Source organism: Astyanax mexicanus, chromosome 11 (assembly GCF_023375975.1).
Source record: "Astyanax mexicanus isolate ESR-SI-001 chromosome 11, AstMex3_surface, whole genome shotgun sequence".
Taxonomy (NCBI): domain Eukaryota; kingdom Metazoa; phylum Chordata; class Actinopteri; order Characiformes; family Acestrorhamphidae; genus Astyanax; species Astyanax mexicanus.
Window position 1 is genome coordinate 8,507,919 of NC_064418.1, and position 19,709 is coordinate 8,527,627.

The 19,709-nt window shown below is 36.8% G+C and overlaps 1 protein-coding gene across 1 annotated transcript in view; it reads right to left on the reverse strand.

Moving 5' to 3' along the window:
* Positions 1–19,709, reverse strand: part of pdia5 (protein disulfide isomerase family A, member 5) — an 81,445-nt gene that overhangs the window by 57,023 nt on the left and 4,713 nt on the right. The window contains exons 2-3 of the mRNA XM_022680524.2: positions 13,973–14,099; positions 9,957–10,044 (exon numbers count right to left, since the gene is read on the reverse strand). Of these exons, the coding sequence (XP_022536245.1) occupies positions 9,957–10,044; positions 13,973–14,099 (215 nt within the window). The remainder of the gene's footprint in view (positions 1–9,956; positions 10,045–13,972; positions 14,100–19,709) is intronic.

Genomic DNA, 19,709 nt, shown 5'->3' on the forward strand with positions numbered 1-19,709 from the left:
CGTTTCTCTGGCTAAGGAGCTCATTTGAAGAAGAAGAAAAAAACAGATAAAGCTATATTTAAATTACAGCACCTGTCTGTTTTTGCATTATTTATAATTTTATTCTTAATTTAAACGTCACCCATTTTTGTAAAATAATAGCTGCAGCCCTAATGTGAACATTTTATAACATTGTCCTCCCATGTCCATTCGTTTTCAACTGCATGGAGTTGAAGAAGAAATGAGCTTTGCCGTTTTGGAGTAACTATCTAAAGTTGTCACATTATGGAAGTCTTCTTGCACTCTGTTAAACATATTAAAATGAATAATTAATAGACTAACAGACTGCAACAAGTCATACATTTGTTAATTAGTAGGCCCCTACAGTAAATTTTATATAATAGCCAACATAATATTTCTACTATAAACATGAATATATAGTGTATATAGAACATATGTTATATAATGAATAAAATAAAATGTTATGGATAATACAATCTAAATAAAATTAATATATTTTTTATTAACATATAGTGATATAGTAACATTAAAGTCACTATAAAATGCTAACCTTATTTTCAATAAATTGTGTGAAGTTTACAACTGTTGTGCCTCCTCTTACTAGTATGATTTTAAGCATGCCAAATAAATATAATACGATAGCATATCGGCCCTAAAAATCGGCAGGTCACATCGGCCATCGGCTGACTCTGACCACTAATGATCGGTATCGGCATCGGCCTTAGAAAAACCCATATCGGTCGGTCTCTAAAGACCACTATTGCAAAACCACTACTACATTATATTACATTACGCAATCAGCTCAACTACAGTGGGGAGAACAAGTATTTGATACACTGCTGATTTTTCAGGTTTTCCCACTTGCAAAGCATGTGGAAGACTGTACTTTTTATCATAGGTACTCTTCAACTGTGAGTGATGGAATCTAAAACAAAAATGCAGAAAAATACATTGTATGATTTTGAAATCATATTTTTATTTTATCCATTTTATTGTGGGAAATAAGTATTTGATCATCTATCAACCAGTAAGAATTTTGGCTCTCACAGACATGTTACTTCATCTTTAAGAAGCCCTCCTGTTCTCCACTCATTACCTGTATTAACTGCACCTGTTTGAACTCGTTACCTGTATAAAAGACAACCTGTCCACACACTCAATCAGTCAGACTCCAGCATCTCCACAATGCCCAAGACCAGAGAGCTGTGTACGGACATCAGGGATAAAATTGTAGACCTGCACAAGGCTGGGATGGGCTACAGGACAATAGGCAAGCAGCTTGGTGAGAAGGCAACAACTGTTGGTGCAATTATTAGAAAATGGAAGAAATGCAAAATAACGGATAATCTCCCTCGGTCTGGGGCGCCATGCAAGATCTCACCTCGTGGAGCATCAATGATCTTGAGGAAGGTGAGGAATGAGCCCAGAATTACACGGCAGGACCTGGTCAATGACCTGAATAGAGCTGGGACCACAGTCTCAAAGAAAACAATCAGTAACACTCTACGCCGTCAAGGATTAAAATCCTGCAGTGCACGCAAGGTGCCCTTCCTCAAGCCAACGCATGTCAAAGCCCGTCTGAAGTTTGCAAATGACCATCTGAATGATCCAGAGGAGGAATGGAGAAGGTCATGTGGTCTGATGAGACAAAAATAGAACTTTTTGGTTTAAACTCCACTCGTCATGTTTGGAGGAAGAAGAATGATGAGTACAACCCCAAGAACACCATCCCAACCGTGAAGCATGGAGGTGGAAACATCATTCTTTGGGGATGCTTTTCTGCAAAGAGGACAGGACGACTGCACCGTATTGTGGGAAGGATGGATGGGGCCATGTATCGTGAGATTTTGGCCAACAACCTTCTTCCCTCAGTAAGAGCACTGAAGATGGGTCGTGGCTGGGTCTTCCAGCATGATAACGACCCAAAACACACAGCCAGGGCAACTAAAGAGTGGCTCCGTAGGAAACATCTTAAGGTCCTGGAGTGGCCTAGCCAGTCTCCAGACCTGAATCCAATAGAAAATCTTTGGAGGGAGCTTAAAGTCTGTGTGGCCCAGCAACAGCCACGAAACCTGAAGGCTCTGGAGGAGATCTGTATGGAGGAGTGGGCCAAAATCCCTGCTGTAGTGTGTGCAAACCTTGTCAAGAACTACAGGAAACGTCTCATCTCTGTAATTGCAAACAAAGGTTTCTGTACCAAATATTAAGTTTCTTTTTCTGGTGTATCAAATACTTATTTCCCACAATAAAATGGAAATTAATTATTTAAAAATCATACAATGTATTTTTCTGGATCTTTGTTTTAGATTCCATCACTCACAGTTGAAGAATACCTATGATAAAAATTACAGTCTTCCACATGCTTTGCAAGTGGGAAAACCTGAAAAATCAGCAGTGTATCAAATACTTGTTCTCCCCACTGTACATTGTATTCCACTGTGTGGCGCTGCGAATGTTCAAAAGCAAACCACAATGCACAGGACTGCATTTCATCTAGGAGCAGCACAGTATTTAAGCCCAAATTAAATGTAATCGCTGTCCAATCAGAACCCACTACTGAAATTGGGACAGAGCTGAGAAACCAGTCAAAAGCAGGCACTCATATCTCTACTTTAAATCAGAGAAAATGTATTTTGCAAAGACATATTCTCAGCACCAATTTCAGTACTGGGTTCTGATTGAACAGTGATCACATTTAATTTTGGCACTAATACCGTGCTGTTCCTAGACAAAATGCAATAGGGTGATTCTCACGAAATCAGACTAATGAGGTGGCATTAAGGAGTGTGATGAACAGGTAAATGCTATCAATTTGGGAAACACTGGTTTATAAACATCTCATCAAAGGCTATATTGGAAGTGATTAAAAGTAGACATTGTGATATTTTAAATTATGTATTTTTTATAATTTAGTGTGAAATTCTCAGTACCGCAACGCGTCCATTGCTGAATCTCGGCTCTTCAATTACACAATTTTAATATTTAAAATAAATAAATAATAAAAAACTTAAATGTATCTCATAAAGTAAATTGTTACAGTCAATAAAAATGTATTACTTGGAATTCATTGGTAAAAGAAAAGAAAATATTTAGAAAAATAACTTTGGTCAGAACCAATGTTCTCAGCCTCCGCAACAATTTTCAAGCACCATTTAAGACCACAAGGAACAGAAAAAAAACAGCCATTTTGAGAGGGGGGACACCTTTTAGTATGACACCCAAGATGGCTACCAGGTAAGCACCTAATTTTATACCTCTCCAGATAAATGTTAAAAACTTGGTTGTCAGCGAGCATACACAACTTTTTGTTTCTCATTACCGAAACAGCTAGTTTTTAATGTTTAAAAAAATGAAATTGTTATTGTGTTTTGGGAATTTTTAAGGTTTTTAAAGTCTAAATACAAAAAGCTAGCAAAAGTTTAGCCAGGCATCATGGTGGCCCCACAGAGATCAAAGAAGGTTAAGGTCCCTCATACTCCGCAACAGCCTTCTCATACACCGCAACAATTTAAGGCCTGTTGCGGTAGAGAGATTCACTGTTGCGGTAAAGAGAAATTAATGTTTTAAGTGACATGAACTTATATATATATATATATATATATATATATATATATATATATATATATATATATATATATATATATATATATATATATATTGTTTCATAAAAAAGCCTTTATTTACTTATAATAAACAATATATAAAACAATACATGATGCAATTTCAGATAAAAAACAGATTTATGTAGCAGGGCAGTGACACCCATATAACTTCCGCATAAGATATAAAAATAATATATAAAAATAATATATATATATATATATATATATATATATATATATATATATATATATATATATAATTTTCATATATATAATATATACATTTCATGAAACAACTTTTATTGTTATAAACTGTTAATAAAGGTTGTTTCATGAAATTTATTTTTATAAACTTTTATTGTTATAAACTGTTTATATGTATATATATATATATATATATATATATACACATTTTATGAAACAACCTTTATTAACAGTTTATAACAATAAAAGTTGTTTCATGAAATGTATATTATATATATATGAAATTTATATATATACACACATATACATTTCATTAAACAACTTTCTTTAATTTTATCTTTAATTTTAATTTAGTTGCACATTGATGTTTACATTTTTCATGAGATTAATGCTTAATACAAAGATGTTTAATGAGATGTTGAATTGCTTGTTTCATACTTAAATATTTAATTTCAATTTAGTTGTACATTGATGTTTATATCTGTCATGAAATTAATACTTAATAAAAAAGTTGTTTTATGAGATGTTGAATTACTTATTTTGTATTTAAACATTCCATTTCAATTTAGTTATACAGTGATGTTTAAAGTTTTAAGGAATTTATGTCTAATGAGGTATGTTGAAATTTGTTTTATTAAAATACACAGTTCAAAATAGAATATTTTCACAGCTTGAGTCTTACTGAGAATAATTTTCAACAGCAAATACCACATTTTGTTCAATATTACTACTCCATACAAAACTCAAGAAGTACATCATTAGAATTTGTTATTTATTCACAGCATTCACACTCTGTGCTTGTTGTGTAAAGTGTTATTGTTAATTAAGTAGGAATCCTTGTAATGACTCTCTTTACCGAAACATTGACTCTCTTTACCGAAACACCATTCTCTTTACCGCAACACATATTTATTTACTAATTATTTTACTGTTATAAAACAAATTCTAGTTTATAATGGTATTTGGATAAATTGTATTTCTTCATAGGTCATCTGTACTAAATAAGAAATTATACATGTAATTTTTCAGTTAAATATCCTGAAAAGACAGGACATGAATCATGAAATCTGTTGCGGTAATGAGACAAATCATAAAATAAAAAAAAATGGGAAACTTATAAATATAATATTTTCTGGGTTATATACACATATGAGCACAACTGTTAATAATATCTATTTAAAAAGTAACAAATGTGTAACTTTTAAACCATATCTGTTCTGTGTTATCATGTTGCGGTACTGAGAATGTGTGTGCTCTGACTGACTAAAATGGTGCAAAATATACAGAAAAAAATTATAAAAAAAAAAAAAAAAAAGTATTTCTAAAAAGTTCAGACCCTAGTCTTGCATAACAAAAAGAAATTTTATATTTAAATGCCTTTTGAAATTTTTCAAGTGTGAACCCTTTTAAATCTGTTTTTCGTGAGAATCACCCAATATTATAAAAGTCCTACATGGGCTCACTCTTGAGAGTTTGCAAGACCTCATCTCATATTAAGAACAGTCACTTGCCATAATGTGACCAAAGTTGTTTGAGTGACTGGATTTGTTTCCGTTTGGATTTGAGTCTCGGATGTGTTTGTACTTGTATTTTGATGTGGTTTGAATCCTGGATGTGGAAGTGTTTTAAAAACTGTTAGGCTTGAATAAAAGAAAAAAGCAACTCTTTTTTAAAGGCAAAAAAAACAACAACTGTGAAGCATGGGGGTGGATGTATCATGTTTTGGGGTTCTGGTGCACCTGTGGCATTGCCAACATTGTGTAAGTAGAGGGAATCAGAATCAAAGACTGTACGTACTAGACCTGAACATATTCCTGTGCTACACTCCTAGGAACCAAACACAGCTCTTCTACAGCATCACTCCACAAAATTCTGTCTTTATCTTTCTTATTTCAGTTTTACAAAAGCTAGTGACCTCTGATCAAAGAATACAAAAGCACAAAAAAAGCACTGGGTTAAAGGTCAATCACTGCATTAATGAACTGCTTATCGTAACAAAACCAACTGTTACATTCTTATCAGGCCAGATGATCTTTCAATGCATTTCAATGCTGAAACACCCTTTAGGACGTATTTCACAAAAATGCAGGGAATGTACTCACGTTCAAAATCAGGACAGAGGCAATTCAAACTACATCAACAGTGGCTCATGACAAAGCTGAAGTGTAAAGGAACAGGATGTGACTAAGCAGGCCATGCCTCACTGGTTTATTATACCCGTAATGCTGTGAAAATAAAGCTACGTAGATGTTTTTGGTTGGAGTGCCAGTCAGCATAGTCCAAGGACTGACTCAAACCCCAAATTACAAAGCTCTGAATTAACAGTTGAGGTGCAAATGTACACAAGCAGCTTGTAGAGTAGACCTTATGGAGAAGTACAGCCAATATTGGGGCTCTCTGAAACACAAAAATGAGCCAGTTGGCACCCGGCCTAATGCCAGGCATGGGTTAGAATGGTATAAAGGAACCAAATTAAATCAATCAATCAATTATTTATTAATTACCACACAACAAGTTGGTGTAATTTACTTCTTGTACAGAATAATAAACCAAAGAAGAAAAAAAGACAGGACAGGACCTGGTTTTATTAAATCTACAGCAATTGAGATAAAATATTGAACGATTTTTTTGGCAGTGACCTGTAACATCTTCCAGAAGGCACGAGTGTGAACAGATGATATACAGAGTGAGAGGGGTCGGAAATTATTTTTATTGCTCGTTGTGTGATATGTCTGTAATACAAAGTGTCAATAAATGGGAGGGTGTGGACTGTGATTACTGATGATTTGTGTATTATACTTTTTATTTTTTGCCATGAATTTGTTTCCAAATTTCCGTACTACACTATTATGCATAAGAAAAGTATGCTTTGAATGATGGCAGTGTACATTTAAAGAAGGATAAAAAAATATATATTTAATAGCTAGAAAAAGGCAAAATTATAAAATAATATTAATATAACCATAACAAAAATATAACAGCTGACTAAAAAGCATTATATAAAGCAAAGCAAACACCTTAGAAGAACATCATATTTAAGTATATGAGGAAGACAGTAAGAAACAGCACAACTTCAGTCATTTTAAGTTAATGAAAATGCTTCAGTTTGTGCATTGCAGCACAACATTTACAGAATTAATGTCAGAAGTCACTTTTGAGGGTCTAAAATTGTAATGCTGATTGTAATTGGTTTAGTTAGTTCTGTCGATGGTCTAGAGCAGGGCAATCAATCCTGTTCAAATTGAGCTGATGTGGCTGCAGGTTTTTGTTCTTAACTGCCCGAAATTATTTTTATTGCCTGTTGTGTGATACGTCTGCAATACAAGGCATCAATGGATAAGAGGGGGTGTCCTGTAATTTCTGATGATTTCTCTATTGTATTTTGTAGTTTTTTTCCATTAATGAGTGTCCAAATGTACTACATAACACACTATTAAAGATGAGTTGAGTTTTCTTTAAATAATGGCAGTGCAAAACTGAAGAATATTGTTAATAACACTGATTTTTTTTCAGTTGTCTGAGGAAGAACTGCCTTTTTTTTTTGTTTTTCCGTAGATTTGATTCCATTTTATTGTGTTATTGATGTGAGTACCTAGAAATTAGACCGACTAGTAGAATCAGAGATGACGATGGGTTGAGAGGAAATGGAAATGGAATGAAAACTATAAAGGATAAATTTTACTGTAATTCAATCAAATAAGTAATATTTAATCCCTTCAAATCCTCTCTTCTCTCATACCCCAACTGCTCCACGCCTAAACCTGACCCAATCAGTTTGTCTCTTCTCTCAGGTCCCTGTAATCTAATGGAGATCTGTAGGTCCTGTAGTAGGTGCTTCTCCCAATAAACTATACCACACCAAGACACCACAGCTCTAAGAGGCCTTTATAACTTTCTGTAAACCAAAAGGTGCTTTTATACACACACAGTGTTTCTGAAAGGTATTTGCTACTCCAGCAGATCTTACTGGCTCAAATTGCCAAAAAGATAAAGGTTCTTTGTCTGCTCAATCCATCCACAACACTTTAAATCAATGCCTAACAGATAGTGGTCAGACTTTGCTGTGTCTTCTCCACCATTTCTTTTCCATAGTAGAATCAGGAGCTGAAGGCTGACAGATTCACAACTGGAGAAGGAAGTGGGGGGGAAATAGGTGGAAAAGAGATAAAGAATGGAAAGGATGTGTGTGTGTGAGCGTGTGTGTGTATTCCAGAGTTGGCAGATGCCTTGAGAGAGCTACACAGGGGCCATGTCACTGCCATTGAAAAGTTTCACTGAATTCCTTTCAAAGGAATCATCTCGCCTGATCTGACAGATCTGCTGCAGGAAACAGTGAGAGCTGGGGCTGGATAGCAGTGTGTATCCCTGAGTGAGAAGGCACAATTCTTGCTGTGGATCTCTGGCTCAGGCACACACACACAATCTTCCAACAAGGACACAAGATGAAGGCTTCATTTTACTCATATTTGGAGGCCTCAGCTGTAAAAGGCACATGCAATAAGAAATATACCGAGTCCCAATCCGATACTTGGCAATTCAGTAAAAAAAATATATATATATATATATATTTTTGAAACTGTATCAAAACATACCATTTCATCACAAAAATGTGTTTGTAAAAGTTCAGTTTTGTACTAGTGTGCACTTCCAAATGTAAATAAAATAACACCTGCTAGCTGTATGTTACGCACTTTAAGGTGCACAATCAATAAACATCTATTTTCTGGTCTTTTTTCATACATAAGGGACGTGGTTAGTGGCTAATGCCAATTCTGCTCCAGCAGTGCTACAGGCTGATAATTCTCTGATAATTCTCACCTCTGAATGTTAAAGGAGCTAGCAGTTAGCATGGTTAGCAACTAATGCTTATACTGCTCAAGCTGAAGAACTTAACTGGAGAACTAAACTGAAACTCCTGTATAACGCTGTACTTCAGTGGAGTGGCTTTACTACTCCATAATACCTGACTGGTAAAATTCATACATAAGACACACTTTATACTAAGACACACTGTTGATTTTAGAGTAAATTTAAGAATTTTAAGTGTGCCTTATAGTGTGAAAAATATGGTACTAAATATATTAATGGAAACACTATATTTAGGGAATTTTTTATTTATTTTTATTGAAAAACCTTTAACACGCATGTACATGTAAACTGTGTGTCCTACAAGCTTGTAAGCTTCTAATAATGGGTATTACAAGGTAAATAATAAGCAAAAATAAGGTTAGATTAATGCAAAATTAAATTATATTTATATTAGTGTCGTCATACACTTAAAAAATGTATTGTCCTGATCACCACAAAATTAAAAATCATGAAACATTTTTTTTAACTGCTGGTGGTTATAAAAGGGTAATACTAGTGTAGTTTGGTTAAGGCCTGGTAGACTAGATTTAGACTAGATTTTTTTTTTTTTGTATTAAAATTTTATAATATCTCAGGGAAGTGTGTATCCCTGAGTGAGAAGGCGCAATTCTTGCTGTGGATCTCTATGCTCAGAAACTCACACACACACACACACACACAGACACCTCTTCCAACAGGGACACACGATAAAGGCTTCATTTTACTTCTGTTTGAAGGCCTCAGCTGCAAAATGCACATGGATTAAGAAATAATAACCGAGCGACTTATAGAAAGAGAACTCCAGGAAAATAAGCGTGAAATGAGTCTCCGATTGCGAATGCAAGCGTCTACAAACAGCCCAACACCTGGACTACTTTAGCAGTTTCGCAATCACCCCGTCAACCTCCAACTGCTTTCAGTGAGCTTGGCATCCCCAAACTACTGTGCATCATTTTGAAGGGTTTTAAGCATTTCACCAGTAATTCGTGGTGCTGACATTTTTGAAAATACTTTCAATGCTAAAGTAAAGGACAAAAACACAGAAAATTAAGTGACAGACCACTATCCCACAGCCAGGTGCCGACCACTATCCCTCAGATAGCCTTAGTGCAGTCATGCAGTGATTTGCATGATCACAGTAGTTCTGCTTCTGCTCAGAAAATCATTTTAATTAAGGCAGCCTTTCACCCTGCCTCTCTCTCTGTCTCTCACCACGTGGCCCTGCTGTTTCAGGTGTTATATCTAGCACATTAACACTCATCCATTCAAAGGAGGTGTCAGATTATCGATAGTAAGACTCACCCGCAGTTCACCCAGGCGATGGTCCCTTGTCCTTTTACTGCCTGGGCTACATCAGATAGCAGCTTCAGCTGACGGTCTCCTGATGTGCCTTAGAAACAAGATGCATATTTAAGACAAATTAGGAAATTAGGCTCCCCAGAAACCCACAAAATCTTCTCACACCTTTTTCTTGATGCTCAGCACCACAGTATCATCTTCACACTACAGGCTTGGGTGCATTTTAAGAACATTTTGACATTTGGGTTATCTTAGAGGAGCCAAAATCTAAACTTTCCTGACATTTCAAAAAGTTAATTTAACATAGTATGAAAACACTATGTAATTAATCCAGAAAGAAAAAATTGTTAGTATTTGTACTACTTTGAGTCCAAATATAGAATCAGCAATTAGCCAATGATTTAGTGCCGGAACCCCATTAAAGCCATGAAAGAAATCCACTCTGAATTCTAAATGTTTTACAGAATCTAAATAATCTCATAATAAACTCATAATTGCAGAATGTGTAAAACTAACTCTACACATGCAGAGTAAGCAAGACATGAAACACTACACATATACAGTGGTATAAAAAAGTATCTGACCCCTACAGATTTTTTTTTGTCACACTGATATTTTCCTGATGATCAAACAAACTTTAATATCAGACAAAGATAACCTGGGTAAATATAAAAAGCACTTTGTAAATGATAATTGTATTTAATAAAAAACAAAATACCCAAACCAATCAAACCCTGTGGGAAAAAGTGTTTGTCCCCTAAATGTGATAACTTGGTTGTGCCAAACATACCAAGCTTTACCGATAACTGGTAACGAGTCTTTCACATTTCTGTGGAGGAATTTTGTTCCACTCTTCTTTACAGAATTTTTTGAAGGGCTTACCTGCATAAACGGCCTTTTTAAGATTTTGCAACAGCATCACAATCAATCCAAGACCATCATTTTATTTTTTGTTAGACATTCAGAGGCGGACTTGTTTGTGTGCTTTGGATCATTGTCCAGCTGCAGAACCCAAGTACGCCTGAGTTTGAGGTCAGGAACAGATGGCCGGATATTCTCCTTCAGGATTGTCTGGTAAACAGCAGAATTCCTGATTCCATCTACTAGAGCAAGTTGTCCACCAGTTGTACTCGTACCACAGTTTAAGAACCACTGGTCCACTTGATTATGTTTAAGGAGATAAGAATTTATTTTCAAAATTCAATACTTCAATAATTCAATAATTTTTTTTTCCTGTGTCAATAAAAACTTTAGTAATTCAGCCAGGCTCCAAGTCTGTGCTTTGTGGTCTTCTAGTGGCTAGCTCAGTTACGTTGCACTGTCAAAACTGAGAGAAAACATCCGACAGGGGGAAATGAAACCGGGGGAAACGTGCATTCAGAGAGCGATCCCAGGCTTCAGAGGATGAGCATCCGAGCGAGCCATCAATCAAACGCTCCGTTCGATACTCCGGAGTCTTACCCAATGACCTCACGCAGCCGAAATGGGCCGTGAATTATGAAAGCGATAAATCTGGAGCAGCCAGGCTGTTTATGGGGTCGTGTGAGCGCACACCCACCACATGCACACGGCACTGTGCATGGCTGCCCCCTTCTAAATGCAGCTGGAAGGTATGCAAATGATTAGGGGCTGCAATGTAAGTGGAGAGGGGGGTTAGGGGGGTCCCTGATGGCGTCAAGTAAGTGGCGCTAATGGTTTTTGATGAGTATGCTGTGGTTTTGAGTGCTTCCTGCCCAAGGATCTCCATCATCACAACTACTCATCACAGCTATAGAAAGTAGACAATGCAACCTCTTGCCCTTGCATCTATAGAACGCATGTGGACTGAAACACAATACAGCAGAGAAGCACACATCCAGACGAACTATAGGGTGTTTGGGTGAATAACTGAATCAACTCAGCTCTACTGGAAAAGAATGCAGATGTCAACATGACCTACTGGCCTGTTGTTTTCTCGGATCTTGGAGGCCATGAAGTTCACAGAACTCCACCATATGAGATGCATTTTAAAGCACTGCCATGATTGCATGGTTGCAGATGATGTACTGTTTATTGTGAAAAGACAACACGGTCAATTAAGGCCTGAAATGCACATCATGCAAGAACATGAATGCAAATGCAAATGGCTAACGCTCTCTAAATGCTCTTTTTCCTGCTGTACAAACTCAACGTGCATCCTTACATCTTTACAAGACTGAATTATACTTTAGGATCCAGTTGACAAGGGCACAGCCACTATGATCTAAAGAGTGCAAGGATTTCAGATCATACAACTTGGCATCAGCAAGTCCGAGAGAGTACAATTGAACTCACTCTCTTTGGGTAGGTAAACAGTGGTTCGTTGATGTGTCAGTTCTGGACAGCTGAGCTCTCCTCCAAGAGTGTCAATGACCCAGTGATTTTTAAGAATGTTCAAGTGGAAGTTTAAGAAGCGCCAGCGGCTTCACATGTAACAGGAATTACTAGGGGTGACGAGGTCTCGTGCAACAAGGTATTGTGAGATTAAAACTATTAATATTTCTCGGTATTAAGTCTTGTGAGACTTATGGACAGGTAACCAAAACAAATGTTTGATCATTTTGGGCTCACAACCAGTCACACCCATGCCACTCTCCATCCTGTGGTCTGCCAAGCCTTGTGTTTCCACTGACACAGAGCAACATGGAATCACGAACACACATGGAGACAATGCATTGAGATTTGGTCATAGGTTGCCAGTTGTGTATAGAACCTCCAATGGGGGGCACTGAGCGGTCCAGCAGGTTAAGCACTGCCACTAAGATCGGCAGATCGCTGTTTATAAACCCAGTAATGTATCTTGCCATCAGCTACCAGAGCCCTGAGAGAGCACAATTGGTCTTGCTCTCTCTGGGTGGGTAGATGGCACTCTTTCCCCTCATCACTTCTAGGGTGATGTCGATCAGCACAAGGCATCTGTGAGCTAATTTATCAGAACCGCTGTGATGCTAATCGGCGGTTGCTGACGTCACATGTATTGGAGGAGGCATGTGCTAATCTTTACACTCCTGGTGTTGTGGCATCACCAGCTTTTGTTAATCAAATATACATGCCTACATATGTTAAAGGAACTAGCTTGTTTAAACCCGCTCAAAACCAGGCTGCTTTTGTTCAAGCAAATAAACATGCAAAACTTTGTTCTGTACTGAACTGTTGCATTTGCTATGTAAATAATGTGGCAGTGGTTTTCAGGTGAGTGAACTCTTGCTATACTGCCATTCCAAATCTGCAGTAGGCATTGTTCATACTGCCTGTATCAAACTAGAAATAAACACACCATTGTATTGTACTGTGAAATTAAGTGCCAGTATCAATCCAGTATCAGTATTGGTGCAGCAGTAGCACATACTATAAAATGAACGTTAGCAAAAACCTCAGCTTATATAAACCCTGAAAAGTTTCCATCATATCCTGTAGAAAAAGATTTCTCACTTTTATTTTTATAGCTTGAAGACTAAGACTACATTAGGGCTATACATTGTATTGTTTCAGCATCATTATTGCAACATTTACATTTGCAATAGGGATGCATACAATGTTAGATAAAAAAAAAATATATATATATATAAAAACTTTTTTTTAATGCAGTTTGATATGAAAGAAAAATTCACATTAGTCCCATTTTCTATTACATATCCACCAGATGCAGGTTATATCTGCCAAAAATCATTATTTAAATATAATTTTAATATAATATTGGATAAGTGGAGTGCACTGTTCATATGATCAAATGCTGGATTACAGACGTCTGTAAATTTTTGATTAAAAGGATCTGAATTTTTTATTTTACTTTTTATTTTGTTATGTACATTAATTTTTCATATATTATTGTGCTCTTATACTGGATGATATTGTTTAGGTTAAGTGTTTTTTTTATAAATATCATAATATATGTAGTATTTTGATCATATCTCTCAGCCCTATCGTAGGATCTCTGCATTCATACCAATCACACAGTCTAGTATATGGTATTCAGGAGGTATTACAGGAATGACGCTCACCAGACTTGGTGTAAAGGACGAGGACATTGGTTCTGGTCCTGAGAAGCTTTTTGAAATCCTTATGGTCGCTCACTTTCTCTATGAGCGGAGAGACTTTCACTGCCTGCAGTGTGGACACGAACACAACCTGAGAGAGAGAGAGAGAGAGAGAGAGAGGAGAGAGAAAAGGAGAGAGAGAGCATAAGTGGGTGAGACAGATGCGAAAGAAAGACAGAGAGAAAATCACTGTCATTTTTCACTGTCAGGGCCAAATCGCACTGGCACTTCAGAATAGCATCTCCAACTGTGTGGCAATGTAATTGTTGTACTTGTTTGGAATCACAACTCTGTGTCAAACTGTGCTGAAATACGGGCCTGAAAGACAACAGCAATTACAGGCAAGACACAGCACATTTACACAAACACTTTATACAGCCGTATCAATATTCCTCTCCCGTGCTGATCGCTATCTCAGGTCAAGACGCTCATCTTCAGAAAATGGCGTTTTGACATCAAATCAGAAACAAGCTGTAAAAATTGTCTAATGAGCCTTTTGGACAAGCTGGTGAGACTGTTCACTTTTTAACGGTATTCACAAGAGCAAAGATATTTATATTGGCATTTTTTTATATCAGAATTATCAATCAGGCTAAGAACCATCTCTCCAATATTGCACATTTTTTTTTACTTTTCCCACACACACAAAATAAAAAAAAATAAAAAAGTTTTTAATAGTGCTGTAAGGCGATTAAAAAAGATACCTAATTAACACTGTGCTCAGTGATCAATTTATCTAGACGTATCTATTTGATCCTATTCATCCTCAAAAGTATGTTAAAGTATATAATTCAATTAAGTTTTAGCAAAGTCATAAATAAATTAATAACTGGCATTGACTAGCTCCACGTAATAAACATCAGTCAGTAACAGATGCCATTGCCATTTTCACATTTTCAAAATTTAAGGTCATTTTGAAGTATTTCTATTCGTCAGTTCATCAAGAAATTTTGGCACAGCTTGTTTATTCAAATTATGTAGTTAACTAAAAATCGACAAAAATGGAGATACTTTTTTTTTTTCATTGGATAGCGATGATGTACACTATTTACAGCATCTGTTATTGACTGATGTTCATTACAGGTAGCTGCTGTCAGTTCACTGCAATCAAGCTGAGCACAAAGGGCAGAACAATATAGACTACTATAGCCTAGCAAAGTCAGTGTGTGGTTATATAAATCACTGTACAACTGTCCAACATCAGAATTAAGAAATATATTGTGATATTAAGGTTTGCAATATCATCCAGCACTACATCACACTTAGTAAATTTCTGTAATGAGTCCAATTCATTAGAAACACCCCCTAAAAGAGAAAAGGCAGAGTGGGGCATGCTGTTTCTAACCTGACTGTAACCATCCCACAATTCCATGATGAACAAGTTCAGTTACTTGGGGTGTAAATCCTGCCTCCAACTGATTCAATTCCATGAGCCCTGACCTTTGACATGTCAGATCCATGCCTAGAATCAGAATGGGGTCAGAATATGTTGTATTTTTTCTTCCTGAACTCCAAATATAAAATAAGAAAAATTATGAGATATTTTTTATTGTGTATATAACATATGCTTTATGACTCCCTCTGCAATTTTTCTATGCAAGTCTCATAATAGGCATTATACAGGGACTTGCAAATGAAGATAGAGCTTGTTATGCAAAAGTAATGTGTTAAATTTCCATTAATAGCACCACTCATTATAGCTGGGCTTACAGGGTCCCATGTGTGAAATCGTTATACTATGTTCCACTAATGGCAACAGAACTTTAATCACGGCAGCTGGGGACGCTCAACAATTTAAAGCGAAGGAAGGCAGCGGCGTTCAGTCTTCCACAGTGAGCTGCTGGAGTGGAGTTATTATAGGGCCGGATATCTCACCTGTGTGATACAGCAGAGCGATGAATCATGGAGGTGGTCAATATACCAGAGATGCCACAGACACTGACTCACTCAGTCACAGGCACAATCTTACTTGGTGACAGATTATGTTCCATCTTCTCAAAGTCATTAAAAAACACCCCCACACACCTACGGCCCCTCAGAGTGAAGGAAAAGAGGGACATATTGACTCCGCAGAGAACCAGATCCATTTCTTGGGGTGTAAATCTTGGGGTGAAATACCTCAGGAAGATCTGATTCAATCGCAGTTCTGTATCAGATATTTTACACAACACAGACAAACCAAATATGACAAAATAAAAGTGCAAAATCCAACATTCTAACCATAAATATAGAGTGAAGACGTGTTCATTATAGACACTACAGACTATGCCCATATTGCTCTCACACTGGCAGCGACAAATCCCTCATGTTGTAAGTGTCTTTGTGGGCATTCCTGCTGTTGAGCTGTTTATCAGCACTGATTAATGGCCGATTAGCACAGACGTTAAACCAGCTAGCTACTTATGGAGCCTTCCACTACTTTCATATACACTTCATTTTTCTCCAAACCACCGACACACCATCTCTGTGCTGGGCCCAAAACAGTAAATCAACACATTATAATATTCCAATATGAAAAGCATGAACTTCATTATATTATACTGTTTTAGATAATATAATACAAAAAAGTCCAGTCTAAATCTAATCTGCCAGGCCTAAACCACACTACACTATTTTTAAGGCTTTCAGCATTTGTGCATAAATGAATTATGATCTTAATTATGATTAATCACGAATTGTTGTTGTGACATTTTTTAATCATTTATTTGCCCATTTAACCCTTATATTTAACATATATTGTTGTTTTAATAGTAATTAAAAATGTATATATATATAAAAAAAACCTTAAGGCACAGTGCTCCTAAAAAACAGATAAAGGAAAAAATGAGCATGTGCTAGCTAGGCTGCAGACGGTAAAAATAAACAGCCACTCAAAAATAGCTTTTGTTTATGTGTTACATTAACTAGCCTGGTAACAGAAACTTGTTAGCTACCTTAGCATTACCTTAGCTGCAATTTTAGCCATTTACAACAGCCTTCCAGATCAACTGCAAACATTTGTAGTTTTTAACATTTGTTAACAGATTTTAAAGCAACTTTTAAGCTTTTACATTCTGTGTTTTTGGAAATGCAGCCTGTGTTTATTATTTCCAGAGCAGAGGCTACTCTACCACTGAGATACAAAATACAGACCAGTTAGCCCACACAGAGGCTGTTAGCATTAACAAGACATCAGCAGAATCTAACATCAGTCACTAAAATAGAAATATAATGGGTTTTTTTTAAATACAGATTCTCTAATGTTTCTAATATACTGTATTAGCAAATGGCCTTTAGGACACCACACAGACTCTTAGTTCTATACTAACTGATTAGAGATATATGTCTGAACTTCAGCTTCGTTAGAAAGTGAGATGACAAGAAAGACAGGAAAGACTAAGATGAGCATATTCTGTCCCCCCCTCCTTTATGATGGACTGTAGCTGGCGAGCCTCATTTGGTGGTGGTGTGAGGGTGAGGAAGGGCCACAGGCGGGACAGAGCAGACAGACAGTGTTGATTAAATGATGGGGTGACATCCTGGCTGGCAGCAGGCTGAGGCCAAGCATGCAGAGATGACGGCGAGGGGTAATTAAAGTACTGCAAGGCCTCTGCAGCAGAGGAGTCACATCGACTCCAGCCATGGCCTCAGTGATGTTTAAAGGAACAGATAGGAGCTGCTATCATGGAGTCTGTTAGAGAGTTGTCAGGTTAGCTCGGTGAAGTGGGACAGAAACTCTGAAAGCACTATTAGCAAATAAGTTCAACTTCTCCTCACTTATCTGAAAATCTGAAAAGGAACTCTGCCAAATGTTTGGATTTGGGATGTCCCCCATCCGATTACAAAATTTTCAATGGATGGGAATCTGGGTTGAAAAGATCCAGTGACTAAATGTACAAAAAATGTAACGTTACACTGTTAAGTTCACTTAGGGTTCATAAGGTCATGAAAAACCTGGAAAAGTCAGGCTTGGAAAAGATTTGGAAAAATAAAAAAAATAAAACTTTTGAAAAAGTCATATTTCAAAGTCAAACTTGCTCTACAAATGTTTTTCATTTATTGATAGAGAACCTATTTTAAGATAACAAATATATCAGAAGAGTTAGTTTAGTAATTTAGCCCTCTTAGGATTCGAGACACATTTTATTATTGAAGATTCTGTGTAAATTCATTTTTTTTTATCAAATTAATTTTTGGCCTATTATTAATTTTGATTCTAGTTTATTATTGTTTGTCCATGTCTGGACTGGTGTTTTAAAGAAAAGATTGTGTGGTCATAAAAATTTGCCTTGATGCATGGAAAATTCATGAAAAAGTCATGGAAATGTATTGTTTAAAAAAAGTGTATTCATGGTCCATTAGCACAGAGGCTTTCATCCATGCTTCATTTTCCTCCAAACTGAGGGCACACGGTGCTAAAGATTCTCACCCTCTCTCTCTTTCTTGGTCCTCTGACGGATCTCAGCCCGGTTGTTTTGGTCTGAACCGAGTTACGGATTTCACACCTGCTCAAACGAACCGCACCACAAGTACAAGCCAACCGGACCCTGTTTAACTGGACTGAATAGTGCTGGTGTGAAGTCCCTTCACGTTTTTTTTTCTCTCTCTCTCTCTCTCTCTCTGTCTGTCTGTCTGTCTCTCTTTCTCACAGAATAGTGCATGTTCTTCAAGAGAACAGACAGGGAACCAATACCACATGCCCATTACTGTCTGGCAATCATCATGTCCCATACCTGCTACAAAAGCTTCCATTTGGCTTTCACCAAGCGGCCTTGTTCAGTGTGGCATTATCCTAATGATGCCACTGCTTTCACAAAGCAGTCATTGTGATTACCGTCCACAGAACAGCAGAGAAGGACGCACCTGATCGCCTGCTGTCAATCGATGTAAGGCAACGTGAACAGAATGAATATACCACACGCTGTGCAGGACTATTTTGGCTGATGATCATCTACTGCTTTAAGAAGAAGAGAGCGAAAATTACACAGTCTAGAACACGAAGAAGAAGAACGAGGAGGAGGAGGAGGAGGAGGAGGTAGCTTCATTGCCTGCATTCTCTTTATTCTAGGTTTGGGCTGAGTAGCTCAAATTCCACTGGTCTTTTCAGCTAAACAAGCCAGGTCCACTGGGTATAAATCTGCACTCCTTATAAAGGCTTCTCATTCCTCACACCCCGACAAAGAACTTCACTGATTATTAACTAAAGAATAAACAAAACTCTTTACAGACAAACAAGGCCCAGATTGGAGAAGGGCAGAGGATTTTTTAGAAGGTGATTTTTTGCCAGGAGGAGAAGTGTAGCCCCACTCTCTCTGGACCTGCCAGCTTCCTTAGGAAAAAAAAATCAAAATAAACAAGGTTCCATATGAAATAAACAATTGAAAATGTAAGATGAAGCAGAGCTCAGTAAGAAATCCCAGTTGCACCAAACAAACAAGGGAAAAAACAGGCAAAAATTAAACAGATGTCTATGGAGATGGTCTTCCCAAGCAAAATAAAAAAAGAATACCAAAAAACAGTTGGCATGAATAAAAAAATGTACAATTAGGGATGCATCACTACAGTAAATGACAATATCCATCAACAATATCAACGCTTACATTGCTTACATTACATTACATAAATACGTATTTATATTGTATTATGCAGAATTATAACTTTATTTCTTTGAGTTCATGCTTTGAGCAAACTGAACAAATTGCAGACATTTTAATACTGAAGA